Source organism: Dasypus novemcinctus, chromosome 16 (assembly GCF_030445035.2).
Source record: "Dasypus novemcinctus isolate mDasNov1 chromosome 16, mDasNov1.1.hap2, whole genome shotgun sequence".
NCBI lineage: Eukaryota > Metazoa > Chordata > Mammalia > Cingulata > Dasypodidae > Dasypus > Dasypus novemcinctus.
In genome coordinates this window covers 73,161,033-73,188,239 of record NC_080688.1, presented here as the reverse complement: position 1 = coordinate 73,188,239, position 27,207 = coordinate 73,161,033, and the positions used below count along the sequence as shown (strand labels likewise).

The 27,207-nt window shown below is 34.5% G+C and overlaps 1 protein-coding gene across 1 annotated transcript in view; it reads left to right on the top strand.

Annotated features, from left to right (window-relative positions):
- The window catches only part of TXNL1 (thioredoxin like 1), a 45,419-nt gene extending 20,785 nt beyond the window's left edge, over window positions 1-24,634 (top strand). The window contains exons 4-8 of the mRNA XM_004452299.5: window positions 1,269-1,391; window positions 8,839-8,908; window positions 13,982-14,154; window positions 16,229-16,333; window positions 22,548-24,634. Of these exons, the coding sequence (XP_004452356.1) occupies window positions 1,269-1,391; window positions 8,839-8,908; window positions 13,982-14,154; window positions 16,229-16,333; window positions 22,548-22,577 (501 nt within the window). The 3' untranslated portion in view covers window positions 22,578-24,634. The remainder of the gene's footprint in view (window positions 1-1,268; window positions 1,392-8,838; window positions 8,909-13,981; window positions 14,155-16,228; window positions 16,334-22,547) is intronic.
- The last annotated feature ends 2,573 nt before the right edge of the window (window positions 24,635-27,207 follow it).

The window sequence follows — 27,207 nt, the reverse complement described above, 5'->3', positions numbered from 1 at the left end:
ACCATTCTAAAAGCATGGTAGCCACTAGGCACATTTGGCTAATGAACATTCAAAATGTCACTAGTGCAGCTGAGGAACTGAATTTTTACCTTTATTTAATTTTAATTACGTTATTTTTTAATTGCCCCATGTGGCTAGTGGTCATCATACTGGACAGGGCATCTGTCTTATGGACTGCTCCATAATCTGGGTTTATCTGATTGTTTTCTCATGATTGTTATCTCATATTGGCAGGTTAATTACTTAGGGAGTGATATTTATTTCCCATTGCATTCCTTTAGAAGCATTTAATTTCATTTAGTCCCAGACGCCAGTCAGTGTTTGCTGTAATGATTTAATATACCTGTTTAAATATGATATTTGTTTAGTGTGCCTCACAACAAGTGAATATAATAGTTATTTAAATAATTCATCCATTTAGTATATTTTCATTAGTAAGCTATTGTAAGAATGATCGTAGTTCTGTCTTAATGCCCAGGGTCTCAGTCCTAGAAAGAGTATTGAAGTATGGTGTCTAGGTAGAAAAGAAGACAAACATTTAAAATATTTTGTCAAAACTACCCTTTCAAAGGCAGGGGTTTTCATGAAGTTCCAAAATAATACTAACTATAATAGAGCTTTTCTTTATAGGCCTCCTTTTTCCTCCCTCCTTTTGAATTGGGTACCTTATATTACCCTGGGTAATAAATTTAACATCATTTTTGCTTTGAAAGTATTTAGGACATTCTATAAATAATCAGGGGTACCTTATTAATGAAGGAAAACTGTAATTTGCTTCAAAATAACTGGCATGGAGAAGGTTAGAGAGTGGGGGATAAATATGAAACAAGAGTGGCCGTGAGTTGATGATTATTGTAGCTGTGGGGTACGATATTAATTCCGTTTATATGTGTTAGAAATTTTCCATAATAAAAATATTTTTAAGTTCTTATTTGCTACTCAATCTGAAATTTTCATGGAAATAAGTTTGAGTCCACAGCCAATACGAGTGAGATAGACTTTCTTGGGATTATATAGAATTTTTAATTTGCATGTTTTCTAATGCAAAGCACTTTTTAAAAGATATGTTGGTATTTTATAAACTTAGTAGTTAAAGGATTGTTTTCTGATAACCTTTCCAAGTATGCTAAGCCTAGTTTTGGCTTTAATAATTTGTGTTAGATCTCCATCAGAAATCCCAGTGAAAAGATTATTATAAATTTTAGTAACTATTTTTAAATAGTTTTCTTTAAAATTGCTTTATCTAGTCTTGATTTAATTGTTTTCAGATGGATTTAATGCCATTTATTAACAAAGCTGGCTGTGAATGTCTTAATGAGAGTGATGAACATGGATTTGACAACTGTTTACGAAAAGATTTGACCTTCTTGGAATCTGACTGTGATGAACAGGTATTTGAAATGCTTAATTTAAGACTTTTACGAATCATTGATAATAATGCCTTCTTGTTTCTTTGTCTGTCATGGTTTTGTCTTTTCCTTCCCAGATAGATGATCACTTCTTCCTTTACTTTTTATAATCTTCAGATTCTTTGACCCTTTGTCCTTTGGCCATTCACACATACCTGCTTCCTCCATTCTTCTGTGTGAGTGCACTAGAGAGAGGAGAATTGCAGAACCTCATGGATTGGCCCCACTGCTGAGTTGAGCCTTCAGTCTCTTTTCACTCCCTTTGCTCATCCATATGACTGCTTCCATATTTTTTATCCACCCAGATGAGATTATTTCTGATGAAAAAGAGACTAAGTAGATGAGCAGTCCCTGTATATCTAGCTTTTCTCCCAGATGGAAACCTGTATTATACTTCCCTGCATTGCCCTTGTTACAGAGAAAGTAATGTATTACTGCCTTGATCAAGCTGTTTTTATCTTCCTCTTGATTAAAGAAACTTTAATTTTTCTTTCTATTCCACAGTCTCTGGTTTGTCCCCACTCCAGTCCATTTCTGCCTATGGTCACTGAAGTTATTTTTCTAAAATATAAATCTGCTCATGTTTTTCTTTTCCTGAAAAGAGTTAAATGATTTCTTACTGGCTTTAGGGAGACAGTTTCAGAACTTGTTGACTTTGTTTCTATTTTCTGATTTCATCTCCTGCTTTTCACCTAGGTTCAGTTTCCTAAACATGCCATGCATATTCTATGCTTCTGGTTCTTTCTGTCTTATATACCCCTCCTGGTGTTCACTTAGCAGCCTCCTACTCTTTTTTTCAGAAATCAGATATTAGCTTTGTGCTCTTTCCTGACCTGTTCCACCAAGACATACCGATATCTTTTGTCTTGTTATTGCCACATACTATACTCTGTACATAGCTCTATTCCTACTTTTTCTCGTTTTTTAATGTTCATGTACGTATTGTAGCAACTTTATTTTCTTATTCCCAGCATCTAACACAAGCCTGGCACATAGAATATACTTGACAGATGATTCAGTAAATGAACCAGGGTTTCTGAGAGATGCAGTCTGACTGTTTTATATCCCAATTCCCTTTTGTGGCCTTCCAAATTCATTTAGTCTTGTAAGTTTACGACAGAGGTTTGGAGGTTACTGTAGAGCTGTAAGAGTTCTATTCTTGAGTTTTGTATCAAATAGTGCCCATTTATAAATGATTATGCTACTTTAAATAGTTAAATCTTCTGATTGAAAGAAGAGTATAAACTTTTGAACATGTGATAAAACAAAAGAATATTATGAAACTAAATCTGTTCTTTACATACTTGGGGAACATGTAAAGCTACTTCCTGAAATATGTAGGTACAACAGACATCATGAAGTAAAAGAGAATATCCTTAGAGAAGGGTAAAAAGTGTTACCCCTTAAAAAGATTCCCCATAGGGAAGCAGATGTGGCTCGAGCAGTTGAGTACCTGCCTCCCACATGGGAGGTCCTGGATTCGGTTTTTGGTACCTCCTAAAAAGACAACTGATGAACAGACATTAAACAAAAACAAGCAGACAATAAGAAAGAGAGAGAAAGAAGATTCCCCACAAAGACTTAGAGATTGTCCCTTTAAGCCCATCCCTATTATTAGCCTTAGTACTGCTTCACAACAGTCCACAGAAAGTTGGGGGTGGCAAACTCAAATGAAAACTGAGGTTGGGCAGGTCCTCTTAATAAGGAGTCAGGTGGAGACTCTAAGGGGCAGCCACTCCTTAGCCCTGACAATAATTGCCATATGGTAAAGTGGGCCTGCATGGTGCCAGATTTTCAGAAGTTTCAGGGGAAGTTGAGGATCAAAGTTTCTTTTTTTTAAAAGATTCATTTATTTATTTATTTTTCTCCCCTTACCTCCCCCCCGACCCCGTTTGTCTGTTCTCTGTGTCTATTTGCTACCTCTTCTTTGTCCACTTCTGTTGTCAGTGGCACGGGAATCTGTGTTTCTTTTTGTTGCATCATCTTGTTGTGTCAGCCCTCCATATGGGCGGTGCCATTCCTGGGCAGGCTGCACTTTGTTTTGCGCTGGGCGGCTCTTCTTATGGTGCGCATTCCTTGCACGTGGGGCTCCCCTACACAGGGGACACCCCTGCGTGGCACGGCACTCCTTGCATGCATCAGCACTGCGCATGGGCCAGCTCCACACGGGTCAAGGAGGACTGGGGTTTGAACCGTGGACCTCCCATGTGGTAGACGAACGCCCTAACCACTGGGTCAAGTCCACTGCCGTCAAAGATTTTTTTAAAGTAAAAATTTCCTGTCTTTAAGTATTGATAGCTAAATTTGGTAATGAAAGCACATACACATACACTTGTGTGCCACAGGTCAGTCGTCTGAATGGATTTTGTCTTCAGTTTTCCACTTCTGGTTTAAGGTAATAGAATTTCTATGACTTGTTGAACTTGCTCTTTTATTAGGTTCAACCATATGAAATTGGCCATTTGTTTAAGTCAATAACAAATACTGGCAAGTCCATGTGGTTCATCCTGTTAACTGTAATTACTTTTTTTTACCAGAGATTAGCAAATTTTTTCCCTTTGATTTATTCATTATTCTTATTCTTGCAGATTTCTATATAATTGAAGTACTTTTATTCATTGGTCTTTTTGCTCATTAGAGTTTTGTGTTGTCTATGTCATTAAACTACATCCATTCTCAAATAATCATCTTCAGTTTCCTAAAGAGGAAAACTTAGAAACTTTCAAAGCCGAAAAACCCCACAAAATCCTTTAGATTTTTTTTGTCTTCCAAGTATCTTATCCATACCTTATTTTTTATCAACTTGCCTAAACAATGCATTTATCTTGATTTTCACAAGAAATAACTTTTTACATTCAACTTAGAGTTTTTAGTTTATATATTTAGTTCAATTGATAGAATAAAAATAATTTCCAGGGAGTGAATGTAGCTCAGTGGTTGCAAGCCTACTTCCCATTGACGAGGTCCTGGGTTCAATCCCTACAAAAAAAAAATTCTTTTGTATGACCAAAAGAACAGCTGACCCTTGGTAAACATAGATATGCAAGATATTCTAAAGAGTGGCCTGGTAGCCAGCAGCCTTCAGGATGCTGTGAGTATGCTTCACAAAGTGAATGGAGAATGATGGTTAATCTCTCCACTGAGCTGGAAGTCCTTTGAAAGCTATTTCTGATTTTCTTAAATTCTTCTCAAGTGTAAGAGCAAATGGTAACTGAACTGGTTTTAATTTATAAGCTTGTAGTGTCTACATTTCTATCATAGCTTTGATGAGAAAGGGAAGGTACCATGTTTTCTAAATCTGCTATATCAGGTATAGCTTTGAGTATGAAATGTACTTAATATTTTTGATACATTAGGCAGTAAGATTTATTTGTGTACTTATAAATTCATCTATTTGTAGAATATAATTTTAAGAGCTGGAAGGGATGTTAGATTATCTTGAAAAAATTCCTCCTGTCACCCCCCCCCATATGTAGCATATCTTTGGCATTCATAGACTTGCCTTTTTTTTTTTTATAGAGAAGTTGTGGTCTTACAGAGAGATCATGCAGAAAATAGAGTTCCCAGATACATGCCCACATTTTTTTAACATTCTGAATTAGTGCACATTTGTTACAATTGATAAGAGAATACTATACTATATGGTACTATTAACTAGTCTATAGTTTACATTATTGCTTATTGTTTATGTTATACAGGCCTATAGGTTTTTGAGATTTTTAAAATTTTTATTCTAGCAATTTATATACCACCTACAATTTTTGCTTTTTACCATGTTCCAGATATATAATTCAGTGTTTGAACTACATTCACAATATCATGTTAACATCACCTAAACAGTACCAAAACTTATTTGCCCCAAACAGAAACTCTGTACCTATTAAGCATTAACTCCCTATTCCCTACTCCTTCCTCAGCCCCAGGTAATCTGTATTCTTGTTTCTGGCTTTGAGTTTGCTTATTTCAATTATTTCTTATATTGATCCTTTACAATATTTGTCCTTTTGTGTCTGCTTTATTTCTCTTAACATGATGTTATTAAGATTCATCCATGTGGATGAACTTCACATAGCTGAACTTTACATAGCTGAGTAGTACTCCAGTTGGTGTGCATACTGCATATTGCTTATCCATTCATCAGTTGATGGACACTTGGACTGTTTTCATCCTTTGGCAATTGTAAATAATGTCTCTGTGAGCACTGCTATGCAAATATCTGTTTTAGCCCCTGCTTTCATTTCTTTCGGGTAATACCTAGAAGTGGTATTGCTCAGTCGTAGGGAAATTCTAAACTTTCTGAGGAACTGCCGAACTGTCTTCTACAGAGGCCACACCTTTTACATCCCCGTCAACAATGAACAAGTACTCCTTTTTTCTACATCCTCTCCAGCATTTGTTATTTCTCATTTTTTAACAATAGTAGTCATTCTGTAAGTGTGATGATATCATTGTGGTTATGATTTGCATTTCTCTAACAGCTAATGATGTTGAGCATCTTTCCTGTGGTTTTTTGTTTGTTTTAAATCCATTTCTGTATCTTTATCAGAGAAAAGTCTTTGGCCCATTTTAAAATGGACTGTGTTTTTGTTGTTGAGTTGTAGGATTTCTTTATGAATTATGGAAATTAAACCCTTATCAGATATTTTGGAAAATATTTCCAAATATTTTCTCCCGTTCTCTAGGTTGTCTTTATTTTTTTTTAGGAGATACCAGAATTAAACCCAGGACCACATACATGGGAAGCAGGTACTCAACCACTGAGCTATATCCTCTCCCCAGTGAGAGTTGGTGTGTTTCCATTTGTTTGGATTTTTTTTTGTTTTTTTCATTTGTTTGTTTGTTTTTAGGCAGTACCAGGGAACAAACCCAGTATCTCACATATGGGAAGCAGACCCTCAGCCACTTGAGCTACATCCACTCCCCGTAGGTTGCCTTTTTTACTTTTATGATAAAGTTCTTTGATGCACAGAAGTTTTAATTTTAATGAAGACCCATCAATCTATTTTATCTTTTGTTGAAAAGGCTAAGAAAACCATTGCCTCCTACAAGGTCCTGGAGATGCTTCCCTGTATTTTCCTCTAGGAGTTTTATAGTTCTAGTTCTTATATTTTTAGGTCTTTGATGCATTTTGAATTAATTTTTGTATATTGTGTGAGGTAGAGGTCTACCTTCATTTTTCTGCATGTGGATATCCACTTTTCCAACATCATTTATTCTTTCCCCTTTGAGTAGACTTTTGCACCCTTGTCAAAAATCAATTGGCCATATATGTGAGGGTCTATTTCTGATTTGATTCTTTTAGTCTATAAGTATGTCCTTGTGCCAGTACTATGCTGTGTTGACCACTATAGCCTTGTAATAAGTTTTAAAATCAGGAAGTATGGGTCCATGGATTTGCTGTTCTAAATTTTAGGTGTTGGCAACATACCCCAAAGGCCCATGTCAGATAGGCATTTACCTAATTTATGCTTTGCTTTGAAAAGTTTTAAGGTTAGCATTAAAGGTTACAGAAAATACAAAAGACTTTAACTTAATATTGGGAACTGAATCATTCCATTCTCTACTAGGTGTATGCACAGTGGCTTTCAAGATTATTTTATTGTTAAATATCGCATCCTACTCTGGACCTTGAAAGGGAAAGCCATGCTGGTAATGAATAGTAAATGGCGTGTGAGGTCAAATAATATGATAATTCTTAGCCAAAAATAGATCCTTTATGAAGAATTTATCTTGCATAGTCATATTAGTAAGTAATAATCTATGAGAATTAAGAATAAGTTCTGCTTTTCTCTTAATAGTTAGAGTTTAGGATAATTAATTTATCAGTATTTGTTAAGAGCATATTACTGTAAGCCTTCTAGTATTCTAGAAGTTGCTAATGTTATATTTGTTTATGTGATATATTTATTTCTTAACAGCTCTGAGGAATAAATGTATTTATATATTTAAATATATAAATGTATTTTTATATAAATATATTTATATTTAATAACTTATTAAAATTAGAGTACTCAAGTTCATATAGCTGTTTTTTTCTGTTTATACACCAGTACTCCTAACTGTCTTATACTGCATTCCAAATTGTTGTTGTCCAATAAGGGAATGTACTGCCTCATGAAGTAGAATATCTTCAAGCCACTTGTAATTCTAAAATATCGTGAATTTATAAGGAATATGTTTGTGTAGTAAGGTTATAGTGTTTACATTTGCTTTATATAATTAGACCTTAATCCTAGGTCTTCTCTCAAGCCAAAATTGTGTTTTATGTAAGTACATATGCTTCTTCCTCTTTTGGCTGATTTTCCCAGCAGGAAGATTTTCAGGGAGGCTTTAGCCAGACTTGCTGATACATATCATCACATTATATTTAGGGTACCATTTACAAGCAGTACAATGTGAATGATTCACTCAAAACTGTATATAATAAGATGGCTCTGGTTGGAACAAAGATAGGGTTTAGATTTAATGATTGCAGAATCATACTTTAGTCAGTTTGCCTAAGAAAATGCTTAGGCTCTTTTCTTCGAATATATGGATACTTTTTATAATTAACTGTATTTGTGTGTCAAAAATGTTTGAGGACTAGTCTCTCTGCATGACCTTTGCATGGCCTCCACATGTCAAGTACCATGAATAGATGCTTGACATAGAAATTATGCTAGAAAATTTTAGGCTGTATGCTAAAATATCTCATTTAAATTTTTAATTTGGGTTGATTTGGTAAGATGTTGGGTTGCCAGTTTAAGGGTCACAAGAACTTTTTTTTTTTTAAAGATTTGTTTATTTATTTCTCTCCCCTTCCCCCCTCCCCAGCCCCAGTTGTCTGTTCTCTGTGTCCATTAGCTGCATGTTCTTTGTCCGCTTCTGTTCTTGTCAGCGGCAGTGGAATCTGTATTTCTTTTTGTTGCGTCATCTTGTGTGTCAGCTCTCCGTGTGTGTGGCGCCATTCCTGGGAGGCTACACTTTCTTTCGCGCTGGGTGGCTATCCTTACGGGGCGCACTCCTTGCACGTGGGGCCCCCCTACGTGGGGGACACCTCTGCGTGGCAGGGCACTCCTTGCACACATCAGCACTGTGCATGGGCCAGCTCCACACCGGTCAGGCAGGCCGGGGAACTGCGGACCTCCCATGTGGTAGATGGATGCCCTAACCACTGGGCCAAGTTCACTTCCTTTGGGTCACAAGAACTTAAGTTCTTACTACTTAATTTTAATTTTTTCTATGTAACTTTTCTATTGCCCTCATCTCCTTATATAAATAATGGTCTTCAGATGTCAATCTAATCAAGTTACTTTCAACTTACTGGTTTTCCATATTATATTTGCTTTGTTAGCTGAATTAGATTTTTTCTGCCTCTGTTGATTTAAATTTTATGTAGGCATAAAATTATATTGTATATTCTAAAATGAAACTATTATTTTCTCCACAGCTACTTATTACTGTGGCATTCAATCAACCTGTTAAACTTTATTCCATGAAATTTCAAGGGCCAGATAATGGTAAGCTTTTTTTAACCTAACTTCCTGCTTTATGGACCTGTTAACACATATTTAAAACATATTTAAAACTTTATTAAATAGAAGTTGATATTTTTTTGGGGGGAGAAAGTGAAATTATACTATCTTAAATTGTTTTTGGAAGAAGACAAAGATATAAATGAATGCACTAATAATGTGAACCTACTGGGAACTGAAAATAAGAAAGAAAGGGAACTTATACCATTTCTAAAGCTTTTTTTACTTTAGAATTTGATTAGGTTTCCTCTTTTTTTAAAATAAAATTTTATTGAAGTGTATCATTCATATGTGAACATAACCAATAAATGTGTAGTGAAATTTGTGAATTTACCAAAAAAAAGAAAATGTATATCATTATACAAGGCTCCCATACATCTCCTCACCACCATCACCTTGCATTGTTGTAAAACATTTTTATAAACTATATAAGATCATTGTCAAAAGATTACCACTGATTATACCCCATACCTGAAATTTGGTGTATTTTCCCCTCAAACCCATCCAATTATTAACACTCTGTACTAGTATTATATATTTGTTATTGTTCAGGAGAAAATGTTGTCATAATCTTCTTGTTCACCACAGTCCATCATCCACCACTGGATTCCCTGTATTAAAAGTCCCATGCTCTGTTCAGTCCATTCAAAGTGTGGCTCTCATTTCATCACAGACTTGTGCGGTCATCACCTCAGTCAATTTTAGAACATTTTCATTACTCCAAATGGAAAAATTCCTTACCCCCTTATACACACCTATTGTTGTACTTTAATATTGAAAAAATATCTTCTTGCCATTGCTGCAAAATACTACATTATTATTGTTACCTATCCATAAGTTATGTTAGTTGTAATTTTCCCATGTATCACCCTATTCCTAGCACTTTGGAAAGAGCATTCTTATATTTATACTAATTTTTTTTTTTTTTAAAGATTTATTTTTATTTATTTAATTCCCCTCCCCTCCCCCGGTTGTCTGTTTTCTGTGTCTTTTTGCTGCGTCTTGTTTCTTTGTCCGCTTCTGTTGTCGGCAAGTGTGGGCGGCACCATTCCTCGGCAGGCTGCTCCCTCCTTCGCGCTGGGCGGCTCTCCTTACGGGTGTACTCCTTGCGCGTGGGGCTCCCCTACGCGGGGGACACCCCTGTGTGGCACGGGACTCCTTGCGCGCATCAGCACTGCACATGGGCCAGCTCCACACGGGTCAAGGAGGCCTGGGGCTTGAACCGCGGGCCTCCCATGTGGTAGACGGACGCCCTAACCACTGGGCCAAAGTCCGTTTCCCTTATATTTATACTATTAACTATGATCTTTATCCACCACCGAAATCACTATGTTATACATACCTTGGATTAATCTCTAGTTACCTTTCAATTTACTTCCACATACTACCCCTTTCAGCCGCAATATATTTATAAATCAGCAATGTTAGTTATACACATTATTATGTGTTATTCTCGACTCTGTTCATTTCCACACTTTTACAGTTAACCTTGTAAATAATACTGCATACATTAAGTATCATTTCCCATTCTCAGCCCACTTTCTATTTCCTAGTATACCATGGAGTTTACTTCCTTGAGATTACCCATTTTATTTAGTTCATAATTAGTGAAACAAACAATATTTGTCCTTTTGTGTCTGGCTTATGTCATTCAACATAGTATCGTCTAGGTTCATCCATGTTGTCATATGCATCCTGATTTCATTTCTTCTTACAGCTAAATAGTATTCCATTTGGTGTGTGTATATCACATTTTGTTTATCCATTCATCAGTTGATGGACAGGTGGGCTGGTTCCATATTTTAGCAGTTGTATTTAATGCTGTAATGAACAGCAGTGTGCAAGTGTCAGTTCGTGTCCTTTTTTTCAGTTCTTCTGAATATATTCCCAGTAACACGATTGCTGGATCATACAGCAGTTTTAGAATTAATTTCTTCAAGAACTGTCTTCACAGAGGCTGCAGCATTCTGTGTTCTGCCAACAGTGAAGGAGTGTTCCTGTTTTTCCACATCCTTTACGGCACTTGTAGTTGTCTTTTTTTTTTTTTTAATAATAGTCATTTTGTAAGTTGTGAAATGATATCTCATTATAGTTTTTTGGGTTTTTAAAAAATATTTATTTATTTATTTATTTATTCCTCTCCCCTTCCCCCCACCCCGGTTGTCTGTTCTCTGTGTCCACTTGCTGCATCTTCTTTGTCTGCCTCTGTTGTTGTCAGCAGCATGGGAATCTGTGTCTCCCCATGTTGCGTCATCTTGTTGTGTCAGCTCTCCATGTGTGTGGGGCGCCATTCCTGGGCAGGTTGCACTCTCCTTCGCGCTGGGCAGCTCTCCCCATGGGGCACACTCCCTCCGCGGGGCTCCCCCTGCCCCCCATGCACATCAGCACTGCGCATGGGCCAGCCCCACACGGGTCAAGGAGGCCCGGGGCTTGAACCGTGGGCCCCCCATGTGGTAGACGGACACCCTAATCACTGGGCCAAGTCCGCCGCCCCTCATTGTAGTTTTGATGTTCATTTCCCTAATAGCTAGTCTTTTGAGGAACAAAAGTGTTTAATTTTGATTTTGAGGAGGTCCCATTTATCTTTTTCTTTCATTGCTCATACTTTGGGTGTAAGGTTTAAGAAACTCATGTCTATCATAAGATCTTGAAGATGCTTTCCTATATTTTTCTTCTGGAAGTTATATGGTTGTAGCTTTTATATCTAGGTCATTGATCCATTTTGAGTTAATTTTTGTATAAGGTGTAAGATAGGGATCCTCTCTTTTTTGGATTTGTATATCCAGTTCTCCCAGCACCATTTGTTGAATAGACTGTTCTGGTCAAGCTGGGTAGGCTTGACCCTCCGAAAGATAGGAATAGAAGGCAGCTTTCTCAATATGGTAGTGCATATATGAAAAACCTACAGCTAGCATTGTAACAGTGAAAGACTGAAAGTTTTCCCACTGAGATCAGGAACAAGACAGGGATGTCCACTGTCACCACTCTTATTCAGTATTGTACTAGAAGTTCTAGCCAGAGCAGTTAGACTAAACAAAGAAATTAAAAGGCACCCAAATAGGAAAGGAAGAAGTAAAACTGTTTGCTGATGATATGATCCTATATCTAGAAAATCCTAAAACACCGCAACAAAGATATTGGAACTAATAGAGTTTAGTAAAGTGGGGGGATACAAGATTAATACTGATGAGCAATCTGAGGAGGAAATTTAAAAAATTCAGTTTATAATAATGACTAAAAGAATAAAATATTTAAGGAATAAACTTAACCAAGGCCATAAAGGAGCTATACTCAGGAAAGTACAAAATATTGCTAAAAGAAACTGAGAAAGCTTAAATAAATGGACATTCTGCATTCATGGACTAGAAAACTAAATAATTGTTAAGATATCAGTGCTACCCAAAAAATCAAAAAATCCCAGTAAAGATCCCAACAACCTATTTTACAAAAATGGAAAAGCCAATTATTAAATTTATTTGAAAGGATATTGGACCCTGAATAGCCAGAAATACCTTTAAAAAGGAGAATGAAGTTGGAGGACTCTCCAATTATTGATAAAACTGAGGCTACAAAGCTTCCTAATTAGGCTCTATTAATGGTTTCATCTGTGTATCTGCATAAGCTATGATGTTCTAAATGAAGTGTACAGGCTTAGAATTTCTTTTTGTAAAATAAAGAATTCTTACCCCCACCACCAACATTTTTTTTTCTGTTTTCTGTTGAGAGAGTGTTTTAGGGGACAGGAGGGTGTGGCTATGTTTTTTGGGGCATTTGTGGTTTTTTCCTTTGTTTTTAATTGTTCGGGAGAAACAGCCAGAGTTCTGTTTGGCAGATGGCATTAACCTCATGTTTTCATATACTGATAATTTTTCATTAAGAAAATTGTAATTTTACTCTAAAAATACAAAGTGTTTTTAAAAGTAAACACTGTAGAAATGAGTATTAAGCAATGTGATTATGTCAATATACCATTATCAGTTACAAACTGTAGGTTTTAGTTTATAAGCTGACATTAAAGGGCTAAGACATTCTATAAATGTGGCTTTACCACTGAGCCCACCTTGAAATGAAAGTTGGTTATTTGTATAATTAATTCCCTTTTGACTAAATACTCTCACTGATCATTCGTTCCTCCTAAGTAACAAAATGTAGTAATTATTGGCAACTGCAAAACCTAGCTCAAATGTTATATGTCTTAGGAAACTATTGTTAACCTCCTTATGCTGGCAGAATCTATTGTCACCTTCTTTATACTTCCTCATCAGTAGTAGTATATTTATTATATTATGTCATTTGCAATTGAGGACATAGGCTCTGCATGTTTGTGTGCATGTGTGTGTTTTTTTAAAAAAGGAAACCTGTGTGTGGTTAAGTATTGATTTTTTAAAAAAATTTCTCTCTCCCCGCCCCCCCCACCCCAGTTGTCTGTTCTCTGTGTCTGTTTGCTGCATCATCTTTGTTTCTGTTGTCATCAGCGGCACAGGAATCTGTTTCTTCTTGCTGCGTCATCTTGTGTCAGCTCTCCGTGTGTGCGGCACCATTCCTAGGCAGGCTGCACTTTCTTTCACGCTGGGCGGCTCTCCTTATGGGGCACACTCCTTGCACGTGGGGCTCCCCTACGCGGGGGACACCCCTGCGTGGCAGGACACTCCTTGCGGGGTTTGAACACTGCGCGTGGGCCAGCTCCACACGGGTCAAGGAGGCCTGGGGTTTGAACCATGGACCTCCCATGTGGTAGACGGACGCCCTAACCACTGGGTCAAATCCGCTGCCTGTGTGTGTGTTTTAATTACTATTGGTAGTGTATAGTATGGTGCTAACTAGGTCTAAAAGGTACTAGTAAATGTCTGTTAAAAAAAAAAAATATGAACGGTTATCAGAACACTCAGATTTTCTTAAAAATCCTGAATGTGGAGGCCTAGGAAGGTTTTTATTTTTGGTTATATACATTTTATTTGTGTCTCTGTGAACGTATAGTGCAAGCATAATGATAAAAGAGAAGAAAGCATTGTATGTTTGTGGAATTTTAGCATTTCATTTTATTTTACCATTTTATAGGTCAGGGTCCTAAATATGTAAAAATTTTTATCAACCTGCCCCGATCTATGGATTTTGAAGAGGCAGAAAGAAGTGAACCAACTCAAGCTCTGGAACTAACAGAGGATGATATTAAAGAAGATGGCATTGTTCCGCTTCGTTATGTTAAGTTTCAGAATGTTAACAGTGTAACTGTAAGTAATATTAATATTTCATTGAGATATATTTAATGGGTTTGTGGGTGACAATGCTATTTTTAGTATCCTCCATGATTCTAAATTATCCTTTAAAATAGTTACTTGTGCACTCAGTTTGAAATGAGTAAATATATATAATGGATTAAATAAATTTTCTTCTCTTCAATTTATCTGTGTACCCCAAAGAGGAAAGACAGGTTGATTTTTCAAAATTTTTGAATTTGTCAGTTAAACTGAAGATATTTGTGATTTATCCTTTATACTTGGTGATGATACATTTTGTGAAATCTCATTTAGTGTTCTAGAGTTCTTCATAGTTTAGTGGTCTCGAGCTCTGTAAAAAGGACTTTTTTAAATGGTAACTTTACATTTTATATAATACTGAATAGGACTGAAATAATATTCTTTTGATGTAATGATAAATTCTAATGTTGTTATAGAAATGTCAGCCCATAAAAGTCAGCTGCTTCTTAGCAGTTATTAATTGCTTTTGAGAAATTAATATGAAAACCTACCACCACCACCCAGTCTTTCAGAAGAGGGGACAGAAGAGTTACAACAGAATATAAGAATACCTAGAAAAAGAAGTAGGAACCAGCACAGAATCACTAAGAACAAGTCATGCCAAACTAATGTGATTTGTTTTGATAGAATAATTTTATTTTCATAAATTAGAAGATTGCGTTAGCATGTTTTCATTTTCAAGGAGGTTTTCAGTGGCATTTCACAGAATACACTTAGTGAAAAGATGGAGAACTATAAGCAAATTGAGTTTTAGTATTTTAAATGTCCTATCTAAATGTAATATAAGAAATGATTAGTTAAATTAGAGTCCTGGGTATGAGCTATTTTTCTGGCTTTATTCATTTCGTATTTGTAATATATCCCCAGTTAAAAATATGTTTTATTTTACTTAGTGATGAGGGGAAGGGCATTTGTTTATTGGAAAAAAGCCTTTTTACCCAGAGACCGTGATATATTCTGTTCCCTCATTGAGAATCACTGAATATAGTTACCTCATGATAGACTCAAGTTTTTATATACCATGTCTTATTTTAATCAAAGTTTTAACCAGTGAATTGAATCAAGACAGAAGATGTGCCTGTCGCTTTTTTTTTTTTTTTTTTTTTAGGTTTAAAATGAGAAGTCATGGTACGAGAAGAGTAGGATTCAAAATGGCAGTTTTGATTAGAGATCCTAATCAAAGTGGAAAAATTTTTTAAACTAAATATAAACTGTTGTGTTTAAATTCAATATTTATACAAATAAGGGGAGGCCTGGCTTAAAAGTCCACTTTTTACAAATTTAGAACTTTTAATTGATGATAAACTTGGTTTGAGATGAATTTATGGTTGCTTAAAAACACAATGAAAATCTGCCATTGAATACCATCTCGGAATTGAAGAAGTCCCTTATCCAAATCAAGGGAGGCAGTATTCTTAAGTAGACAGCATTTGGAGGGCTGTATTTTTACAAATGGAACAGATCCAAAAAATCCCCTGAAAAGGATCTATTAGTAAAGCTTCCATCTCCTAATATACAGAGGGGAAATTTTAATAGAAAGTGAAAAGTAAAGCTTAAAGTAATAGGGTGGGCACAGTATAGTTAAGAGTTGTGTGCCTATTTACAATACTATTTTTCTTTTAATATTCTAGGAAATTGAATTAATATCAGAATTTAACTCCAGAGCTTTCCCACAGTGGAAAAACTCTAATTTTAATAACATTTTTAACAGCATCTATTCTGGGATTATTATGCATCTCATATTCTTTCAACATTTTCTTTAAAAGAATTTAATTACAACTCCTCCATACCATCACACTGAATTATTGTGAACTTGTATATGTGAGTGTCTTTCCCTGGTATATCTGGGGAAGGTGAGAATCGCTATGCTAAACTGTGGAATTAATAATCCTGTAGGAGTATTGGTCAAAATGTCTTTGATAATCAGATTATACCTTACAAAGAACTGAGAGTATTTTTATTAAATATTCCTTATTGAACTTAAAGCATGTTCAATGAAAAAATAAGGATTGTAAATGTAAATTGTCTTTTTTTTTTTTTTTGGTAGATATTTGTTCAGTCCAATCAAGGTGAAGAAGAAACAACAAGAATTTCGTATTTTACTTTTATTGGTACTCCAGTTCAGGCAACAAACATGAATGACTTCAAACGAGTAAGTTTGTTTAAATGGTATTTAGAAGAAGTAAAAATATAATTTGAAAGGAATAATTTTAAATATATATATAGCAACCATGAAGACCCAAAGTCTTATGTCATCAAAATTTGTAAGGTTAAAGTAGAACAGCAAGTTCTCCTACTCATATAACAGTTTTAGATATCCATCTAAAAGTAGACATCTTTAATAAAAATGATGTCTTACTCATAATAGTGTCTATTGATGAATGGCATCCAAATAAGAAGACATAATAGGTTGGTTGTAGAAAGTGGTGAGGAATCTTGGAAAAATTGGAGCAAGTTAAAAGGTAGTGAAAGGTAGTGAGATTTTAAGGACTTTGCAGATATTAAGATTTTATCTTTGTTTTGATGAAAACATATTTAAAATAACTTCAGTAATGTTAATAAAAAAAGAATGTGCTCAGTTTTACTAAACATTGAGATACTAATTTTCCAAATCACCATTTCTTTTTACTGAAGGAGCACATTTCAGCAAATTTCTCCTTCCTCTACACATAGATGGTGAAGAGGCAGGTTTTCAGAAATGTGTATGTGTGAATTTTTTTTTTAAAGGGCAAAATCCTGAGGTTTTGTAAAGAATTTCTAGAATACATGGGGTCTTTAGATATGAGGACTGATCTCTTTTTTACATTCATGGAACTGTTTCTAACTGGTAATGGTTCCCTAGGGTACTCTTAAATCTATAACCACAGATCTTAAAGAAGCCAGCGAAAGCTTATCAGTGTAGAACACCAGTTGTTCGATACAGTTTAAATGTGTGGCAGCACAGGGGATCTAGTCAGGCCATATAGAACTTGAAGTGATTATAAAAGAGGAAGAACTTCCCTAGGGCTGCCAGTGCCTGGAGGAAGAACACCCAACTTAATGATTTAGACCTCTAAATTGGGGATTGGAGCTCTAAATCTTAAAACTTTGTTCTTTGTTGATGGTGTTTATAGCTCTGATTTAGTTTGATTACAGAAAAATTCATAAAATTCCATAATAATAAAAGTTCTTATAAAATTGTATGCTATTTTTGCCATTCTTGAAAACCTTGAGTATAGATATTTTAACTGGATATTTGTCAACTATTATCTTCCTGTCTTACAGCATAGTTAACTTTTGGGAGCTGCAGGAATAATTATGTCCTTAAATCTGTCAAGCTAGATTTTTGACATGTTTTATGATAGGTCAAAAGAAGCAGAAATTAAACATCTACATTGTTGTGATAAAAAATAGGTACTAGTAGGAAAATGTGTGAACAAGAAAGACTTTTTGGCTGCCTTCTTTGTTACTTTGCTCATTTGCATTCAGTGTCATTGAACTTGGCTTTAACTTTGCCTTGCAGTTTGTTTTTAGCTTAGGTCTTTTATCAGTTTTATGACTAGAAGTTCTGTTATCTGACCAGAACATTAATTTTGCTGTAGTTCCCTGCTCTTCACCACAGCCTTTCCTGATATTTTATCTCCTTTTTTTCCCTGTAAGTAAGCACCATTTTAGCTTTCGTCCACTCTCTCATTAGCCTGTCGTATGGATATAGTTTTCTAATTTGTATTAATAATTACCCATTTAAGAATCTGTCTTATATCTTTGCTTTTTTAAAAAAATTTTTTAACAAATCAATTTTATTGCTACATGTTAATAAAATATACAATACATCCAAAGTGTACAATCAGTGGTATTCGGTATATCTTTGCTTTTAATGCCCCTCTTCTACCTCTTCTACCGTAGCCTTTCTCTTTTCTAACTGCCAAGCTGCTTTTCTTTGGCTGTCTTGGATAACATAAGTGTTAGACTTTTCTTGTTGAAAGTGATTATGTTTATTTTATGTTAGCAATATGTTCATGTAACTAGTACTTAATTATTTTACTTAAATTACTAGACTAGCAGTTCTCAAATTCCTTTGGTCTAAGGACCATTTTTGCACTATTAAATTTTATTGAGCTTTTGCTTGTGTGGACTATATTTATCTAATAATTACCATATTAGAAATTAAACCTGAGAATTCAAAAAATTTATTTACAAATTACAATAAAAATCTTGGCGTGTTAACATAATAACATTTTTTTATTTAAAATAACCATATTTTTCAAAACAACCAATTTAGTAAGAAGAGAGACATTGGTTTAACAATTTTATAAATTCCTTTCATGTCTAGCTAGTAGAATTCTCTCCTTATATCTGCTTCTGCATTCTGGTTATAAAATCACACCTCATGTAGCCTCTGGAACATTCTACTGCATGCTTATTAGAGAATGAAAGTTTAAAAGGCAAGTAATGATTCAGCATTATTAAGATAATTATTTTGACCTATGGACTTTCTGCAAAGCTTTCAGGGACCCCACAGGAGTCCCTGAACCATACTTTGAGAACCATTGGAAGAATAATTTTGATATTATAAACAGACCACCTTCTTAATGTTCTGGGCATTCCCTTGCTTTTAATGTTTGATAAATTTGAATTGGTTGAATGATTTTCTTACGTATATTAATATTACATTACATTTCCATTTTGGGGTTTTTGAACGAGATTTGTTCTGCTTGTCATCATGTATTGTCCTTACAGGGTTATCCCTTTAAGTAAGCTGAGATTTCATTATTTCTATATTATGCTTAGTCAACAACTTTAATGTAGCAAAAATGCAGTAAAACAAACAGATTAACTGAAATTTGGCCAGTTTGATCCTTGAATAGATGTTTACCTATTACAATTATAAATGAGTTTAATTTCTAGTGAAGGAAATAGCAGATATGTTGTACTGTGTTAGATGCAAGGTCTGCTAATCATGCTCTCTGTCTAGAGTGAGCTTACATTCTTGAAGGATAATGCACAAGCATAGGGAAAGCTAATTAAAATTAATCAAGGCTTAGTTCCGGGTGCTCTTCCTCTACAAAGTATTCTCACAATTTCCCAGCCCAGTGATCTTTCCTTCTTTCCAATAATGGCTGGGAAATTATGAGAATACTTTATGGAAGAAGAGGATCCTTTGAACTAAGTCTGAAAGTAGAAGTTGGATAGAAGAAAGATAGTGATGGGTACTCTAAGTAGAATGGAAAAATAGGAACTTGAGCATGAAAATCGCAAGGTGTAGGACTAATTTAAGGACAAGTTGAGCATAGTGTACCTTTTCTTGTACTTGTTCAGTCATTCTGAATTTAAAAGGAAATTATATACATTAATTAGAATATAAAATTTCATAACTACTTAGGCATGTATTTTATCAGTATAGGGAGGAAAGTTTTGATACCTTCTTATATTGTGAAGAGAGGTATATAAAATGATTTAATAAGTAAAGTAAATGTTTAGCATTTTCATTTTACATTTTTGTGTTGTATGAGTTGTTTTTAGATAATTTTAGCTTTCAGATTGTCATTAATCTTCTTCTTATGTTACTTAAGATGAAGAAGGTAAGGTAATGCTGATGAGTCTTCAATGTGGATAGAAATCTTAGATCTCCTTGCATGCTAGATATGGTTGTACTTTTACGATTTGATAGACTAGAACATCCTTCCACTTCTCTCTTGCTTCTCCTTATAGACACTTTGTACAGATGAAAATTTACACTTAGGTTATTTGTGTGTGGATTCTTGGTATTGCAGCATGAAAAGTTTGCCATCTTAATTGAAAGTAGATGTTTTCTTTGCTAAACATGCTGTTTACATGATTGCTTTATTTTGATATGAAAGTATTAATATAAATCAATAAAAATGAGCAAAATATAGGGTCTTCTGCATCATAAGGAATGAGGTGCATGTGAAAAACAGAGCAGATTTTCATCACTGTAATAAAAATAGAATTTTCTAAACTGGCCCTTCACCATATCAGCTATTTTTGTAACGTTTTTGTCTGTTTATTTTTCAGCTTTTTTAATCCAACTCAAATGAACTAAAAACAGAAGATTTTAAAAAATGAAGTAATAAAAAGACTGACCTTATCTCACTCTACTCCCCTCCTTGCTTCTCTTCCCATCTAGCACCTGTTTCCCTCTCACCTTTCCCATATTCTCAACATTGTTTGTGCAAGATTTCTTCAGCTTCTATCGTCTGGATCAGCCTTCCTTTTACCTATATTTCCTCAACCATCTCTTTCTTCAAATCTCATCGTAGCCATGTTTCTCAAGTGCTGTTTTTTCATTTTTGTTTTGGGCTTGCAACTAGGTGCTTTAATTTCATGACCATACTGTGTTGCTCACCTGGCTTTTTTTTTTTGCTACTGTCTCATTTAATTTTGTACAACATTTTAAGAAGTAATATTGCAATAAAACATTGTTGTGAATGGTTTTCAGATTTAGTAAGTTATTGGATAATGTTTTAGTTCTGAAATTTAAATTTTTTTCAGAATTTATAGAATCATTTTGAAAATCAAATATGAAAATTTCTTCAAGTTCTTTTTTACTAGTACTAGTATAATATACTGATTAGGCTGTACTTCGGGGTTCAGGTTTTCTTTTCTCATTGTAAGTTTAGCCCAAAGATCTTATTGATAATTGGCTGTGGGTCTGGTCTGTCTTCTGCTTTTGCCTAACAATTGAACTCAAGGCCGGTTGAAGGACTTATGGACTGAATATTAGGCTGAATTAAAATATTGCCATAAAAGAAAAATGAACTCTTTGCTGAATAAATATCTGTGATGCCTAATTTTGATGTACTTAGGTTTTTGTTTGTCTGAGGTATAATATAAAGACTTGATGAATGAAAGAGATTTGCATCTGGGGTCAAAAAATCCATATTGGAATGCTGAATTTCTTCTTTTTTACAGAGAATACACGTTGGCAAGTTGAGATTTATCAACCTGTGAAACAGTATGCAGATTTGTATCTTATGTATCAGATCTGCTAAAATTATAATTTTTAGTATTAGATGTTTTTGTTTTCTTTTGCTTACTCTAATATTTCCATGTTTCCCATGTTTGGTGTGTTCCCAAATAATATAAATGATCAATAATGCTTTTAGTGTTTATTTGCTTAAAATCACTTCTGATACAAAAAGTGCTACCTCTTTTTTCTAGTGCTGCCTAAAACCTGTATTTTGTAGTTTTATCCACATTCCCCTTTCATGAGATTCTCTTCAGCATCCTTCTGGCTCATTGGGCTTTCTTACATGGTTTCTTGAACCAGAGAGAAATTGTGTTAAAGTGACAAATGTGGTTTTCCTTGAAGTGGAGAAAAAGGCATGTCTAGCATTGTGTGCTTGGAAATTCATTGGAAAAGGAATTCTCTTATTGTATGACATTGCCCCAGCTGTGTTCTCCTTTAGATCAGACATGTACTAAAGACCTTTATACATTTTGCTTAATACATATGCTGCCTCTTGGAATAACATCCATTTAAAATATGAAAATTCCATTTACAAATGTACGTAGAATCTTTTTGTGTACAAATATGCATTTAGTAGTATCTCGTAAGTAGTTTTTTTAGAGACATTTCTATAATGAGAATATATTACCTGATAAATGGTTTAAAGTAAATTACTCAATTAGAACATTAGGTTTAGAACCCTCCCACAGAGAATCTGTTTTCTGCAATTGTTGTTAGAAATGAGGTTTATTCTTCAAAGTTTTATACTGCCATGTTTTTAGCAACCAGGAAATTTTTTAGAACCTGCCAACAGAGAAGTTTTCTAGAATTAACGACAGAAACAAGGTTTATTCTTTATGTTTTACATAAATACATGTTGCTAAATTTGTGGCAACCAGGATTCTTTTTTTAAGAAACCTGGCAAAATTACTCTTAATCTGTTTTATTGCATGTCTACATGTTGAGGAGAAAGTCTAGAAACCTGTCATGTTGACATGAAGACATGAATTTAGCATACTCTCTTATTCCAGATTATTTTGTGATAGACATTTGATTTCTAATTGCCTAAAAATAATTTGCCAAATATGTTTCACTCATATAGCAGCATTTTTAAATTAACTTTTCTAAATTGTCAACTTTGTTTTGAAAAATTGCATTACTTTTTCCTAAAACAGTGTGGGAAACCAAAAATAGCCTGCATGTGTTTTATTTTTAATTCCTTGATGCGGAGAATGGGGAGGGAGGATCACAGTTTGCTTCAACAATGAAAATACACTGCATGCTAAAAAGAGGAATAAAAATTAACGTCAAGTTAAAAAAATGATTACCTAATACGGTAATACTAATATGTATTTTAAAAATTAGACCATATTTCTACATCAATAAATTGTACATAAAAAGTTATTTTTTTTTCCAGGTAGTTGGCAAAAAAGGAGAAAGCCACTAAGGTACAAAAGACACTGGAAGGCCATATTGCAATCAGATCTACAGCTCCTGGATAAATTGCTTGATTCTCGCCAGAGACTGTCAATGTTTCGTTTATTGCCATTACCAATAAATCATTGCTTTTGTTCAGATGGTTTTACTAGTGTTTCTATTGTAATCTTGATCCATGCAATTGTAAATAAAAGTCACTACTTTTGCCAAGCTTATTTTTTGTCGTCTCAAGTAAGTATATTCTCTTCTCATTTATTGAAAGATTGAAAATTCTAATTTTACATGAGACTTGAGATTGATATCATCTTGACTGAAAGCCATTTTCTCTCTCTAGAAGGACAGAATTGTCTTAGGGAATTAAGGTGGCATGTGTGCATATGTGCAGACATACAGAGTTGTCAGTTCTCAAAAAATGTAATTTTTTAAAAAATGTAATATTGTAAACTTAAGTTTAAACTTTATTTGAAATGCAAGTGAATGACATAAATGGACTTAGAACAACTAACCATGTTCTAGTAAGTACTGACTCATTTTTATTAAAGGACATTTGGGTATCTAGGATATTAAGACTATTCAGTTTACTACCAGAAAGAAATAGGTTTAATGAGAGATTGTACAACACTCACCCAAAACTCTTTGTTAATGGAATAAAAATTCTCATAGAAAGATTTTAATTTCTGGATAAGCTTTAAAAATTTCAGTCAGCCATTTTCTTTACCAGTAGAGCTATTTTGAAATCAGACAATTGGGAAAAATATAGTACTATGAATTCATGAAATTATAGGAATTATTATCTTTAATCAAGTTTGTATTATCTTAACCACCAAGTATGCATTATCTTAACCACCACGTGTATATTATCTTAACCACCAAAATATCCAGTGTAGCTATATTAGATAACATAATTTAAAGTTGAAATTGAGTTAGCTAAACATATGTTCACAAGGTCTTTCATAAAAGACTGGCAACCCAAAACATCTGGTCTTAATTACTATTTTTTTTATCTTAAGCTGTATACTTAGAAGCATTGGTAAATTTAATTTTTAAATTCTAGTAAGTACTTTTAAAATTCATTGTTTGAAAAGAGTTCATAAGATACAAATTGTGATTCATTTAACAATGGTATAACACCATTTGAGGGCATTTTTGTCTAAGAATATGAAATATAGATGCCTTTGGGAGACCAATGTATTTTTACATATTTTATGAGAAAATTATGCAGATGTTTTAGTGTGGAAATAGTCACTTTCTGAAACGCATGTGTCATTAGGTAATGTTTAGTTCATTTGTATTTGTATGAACACATTAACTGGTTTATAGTGATGCTTACCTTATGTATTTCCTAGTTGTGTTGCTGTGGTTCAAGTGGAGGCAAAAGGGCAAGCAGTACCATCTCAGATTAATCTGAGATTGATGAACCTGAAATCAAAGATAAGATTAGTATCAAGAGTTTCGTTTTACACTTTTGTACACTTAACCTCTTTGGCGGTCATTAAAGTGCCTCATCTTAAGTATTGCTGACCTCATCCTATTTATACTTGACAATTTGAAAACCCAGTGAGTAATTTCATATTGATAAAGGATTGGACATCAGATTTATATTGTTGATTTTCTGTAACTCAATTGGTTGCCATAGTCAAGCATTCCATATTTATTTATAATTGTAAATAGTGAAAAATTAATGTTTATAGATAACTAACATGTTTCACTTACAGGAAGTTTTAATATTATAAATAAACATGTATAATTGACATTATTTAAAATATCAAGCTGAAATCCTTATGTTTTCTCCTAAAAGATTTATATATATGTGTATAGAGAGCACACTGAATTTTCCAGACAAATAACAGCATTTGAAAAATGTAATCCTGCTTATTTTAACCAAAGCCATCCATAAGATAATACATAGAAACCTAGGAATATAGACTTTTTTGTCAGAGCAAAAAAATATATATTTTCCCTTGATTGAAATATTTTATTTGTTGTAGTTCACAACAGAGTGCCCTTCTAATGTGAATCAGCAATGAAATACCTTGTTCATAATAAAAATATGTATTTCAGTACTAAGTTCTTTGTCAGTATAAGACTGAGGGCAAGAGTAGCACACTCTGGCTCCCAAACTCTTGCCTGTGGCAGCCCTCTACTATCCATTTTGGTCATCTTTGTGGTCAATTTCCAAATCGCCCTCCAATCTCGACAATCTTTAACTCACCTGTCAACTTCAGATCATTAAGTGGATACAGTCACTTAATGATCTTGAGCTGACATGAGTTAAAACGCATCTGCCATCCTTGGCTCAAGATTTGAGGATACATACTATTTTTCAGCATTTACAGGTATGCTATTAATGTTTATTTGATCTCAGCATTTAAAAAAATTTTTAAAGAGATTTATCCCCTCTCCGCCTCCATTGTTTGCACTCACTGTCCGCTCTGTCTTTCCATTGTGTGTGCTTTGTGTCTGCTCGTGTTTTTTTTTAGGATGCAGGAGGATCTAAACCTGGAACCTCCCATGTGGGATGGAGACACTCAAGTCACTTGAGCCACCTCCGCTCCCTGGTCATTGTGTCTCATTGTGTTTCCTTGTTGTGTCATCTTGCATCAGCTCAATGTGTCATCATGTTGCCTCAGCTCACTGTGCCAGCCTGTCACATCAGCTAGCTGTCTTGCTTGTCTTCTCCAGGAGGCACCAGGAACCAAACCCGAGATCTCCCATGTGGTAGGCAGGCGCCTAACTGCTTGAGCCACATCCGCTTCTCTTATTTATTTATTTTCTATCTGGTTGCATCATCTTTTTGGTGCACCTCTCCAGGCTGCACCAGGGCCTTGCGCTGCTTTGCACAGGTCTGGAATGTCTTTTTTCTTTCTTTTTTCTTTTTTTTTTTAACCAGGAGGTCCCTGGGTTCTCTATATGGTAAAGGGAAGCTAATTGCTTGAGTCATGGCTGCTTCCCTCTCTAATTTTTTTATTTTATTTTTAAAGACACTTTAGATTACATAAATGATGCATCAAAAATATAGGGGGATTCCCATATACCCTCCACTTCCTCCACTTTCCCCCATTAACAACATCTTTCTTAGTGGTATATTTGTTAAAATTGATGAACTCATACTGAAGCATTGCTGCTAACTATGGTCTAAATTTACTTTATAGTTTACATTATAGTTTAGCCTTTGCACATTTTTATAGGTTTTGACAAAAGGTATAATGGCCTGTATCATTGCAGTGTCATTCAGAACAATTTCATTGTCCCAAAAATGCCCCATGTTAACGTCTGTTCTCTCTCCCTCTCCTCAGAACCTCTGGTGACCACTGCCGATATCAGTGTTACAAGTCCTTCCATTGCTATAATTATAAGTCTACTTTAGTCCATAGTTGCATTCCCCCCTTACGTTTGTTCATTCCTCAGTCTTGAGGATTTTAGGATGGTGATGCCCACTCTGTTTCTGATTGAAAGGGGGTCAGCATTTTATGGCTGCCATGAATACACTTGATGTTGGGGGCGGGGGGTTCTCCTTATTTTTTTTGCCCAAAACAATTAACATCTTCCCATGTTCATCTAATGTCTAAAATAAATCTTTAATACTGTAATAAGTATAAAGCATTGGAGTTGAGTAAATTATTTTAAATCCTTTCTTTTTTAAGCTTTAAAGAATGAAAGAAATTTACATGTTGCCTGTATTGATATTTATATAGTTCTGTTGCATAGGCTGGTTTTTGTGTAAATTCATTTTCAGAATTGATCATTTTTCATCTCAGTTTTTCTTTTCAGATACCTAACCTAGAATAAGAAACCCATTCACTGAACTACTAAAGGAGGAACTACTAAAGAACTGCCTTTGGATGAATTCAGTGTTCATTTAACACTTAACATCTCATTGTTAGAAGTGCCATTCTGCATTTTACAGTTTTCCAACTGTATATATGCTTTATAATTTACATGTATGTTTGCTGGATAAATGAGTTTTAAAACTTTAAATATTTTATTTTGGACTTAAGCTTTATCATTAATTGATAATGCTTAAGGAAGAATTTTGGTGTCATTTTAATCACATTTTAAATTCAAGTTATTTTATGTATAGATAAATAGTTTTTTTGTTTGCTTTTTGTTTTTCAGTATACCTAGTAATGTAGGGATAAGTGGACAGAATGGAGATTTTACAGTCTGAGATCACTTTTAAACTTCATGGCCCCTGTAAAAGTATCAATTGGATAATGAAGAGCTACATTTTACCCATAATATAACTTTAGAATTTACGTATGTTATTGGAATTGTACACAGGGACAGTATTAGAATCTTATGATACGTAACTTGTCAAAGATAAACTGAGACAGTTTTAAAATGTTAAAGTTCATTTGGACAACAAATAATTTGTGAATCAGTTCCAAACCGAAAGTGGTAAGGAGCTCTGCTGAGGGAGTGGAAAAGGTAAGCTTATATAGGGTAAACGTGGAAGCAAGGAAGGAAGTGTTCTGATTGCCTGGCATTGTTTCCATTTCACATAAGGGGGTCTTAGAAAGTGGGGAGCAGATATACATTGATTAGTATGATAGGTCCTTCTGGTAAGCTCTCTTTTACTGGGCCAAAACTGATTTATCACCAGATGTTGCTTATCTGCAGTTCCATGGGGTGCATTTCAT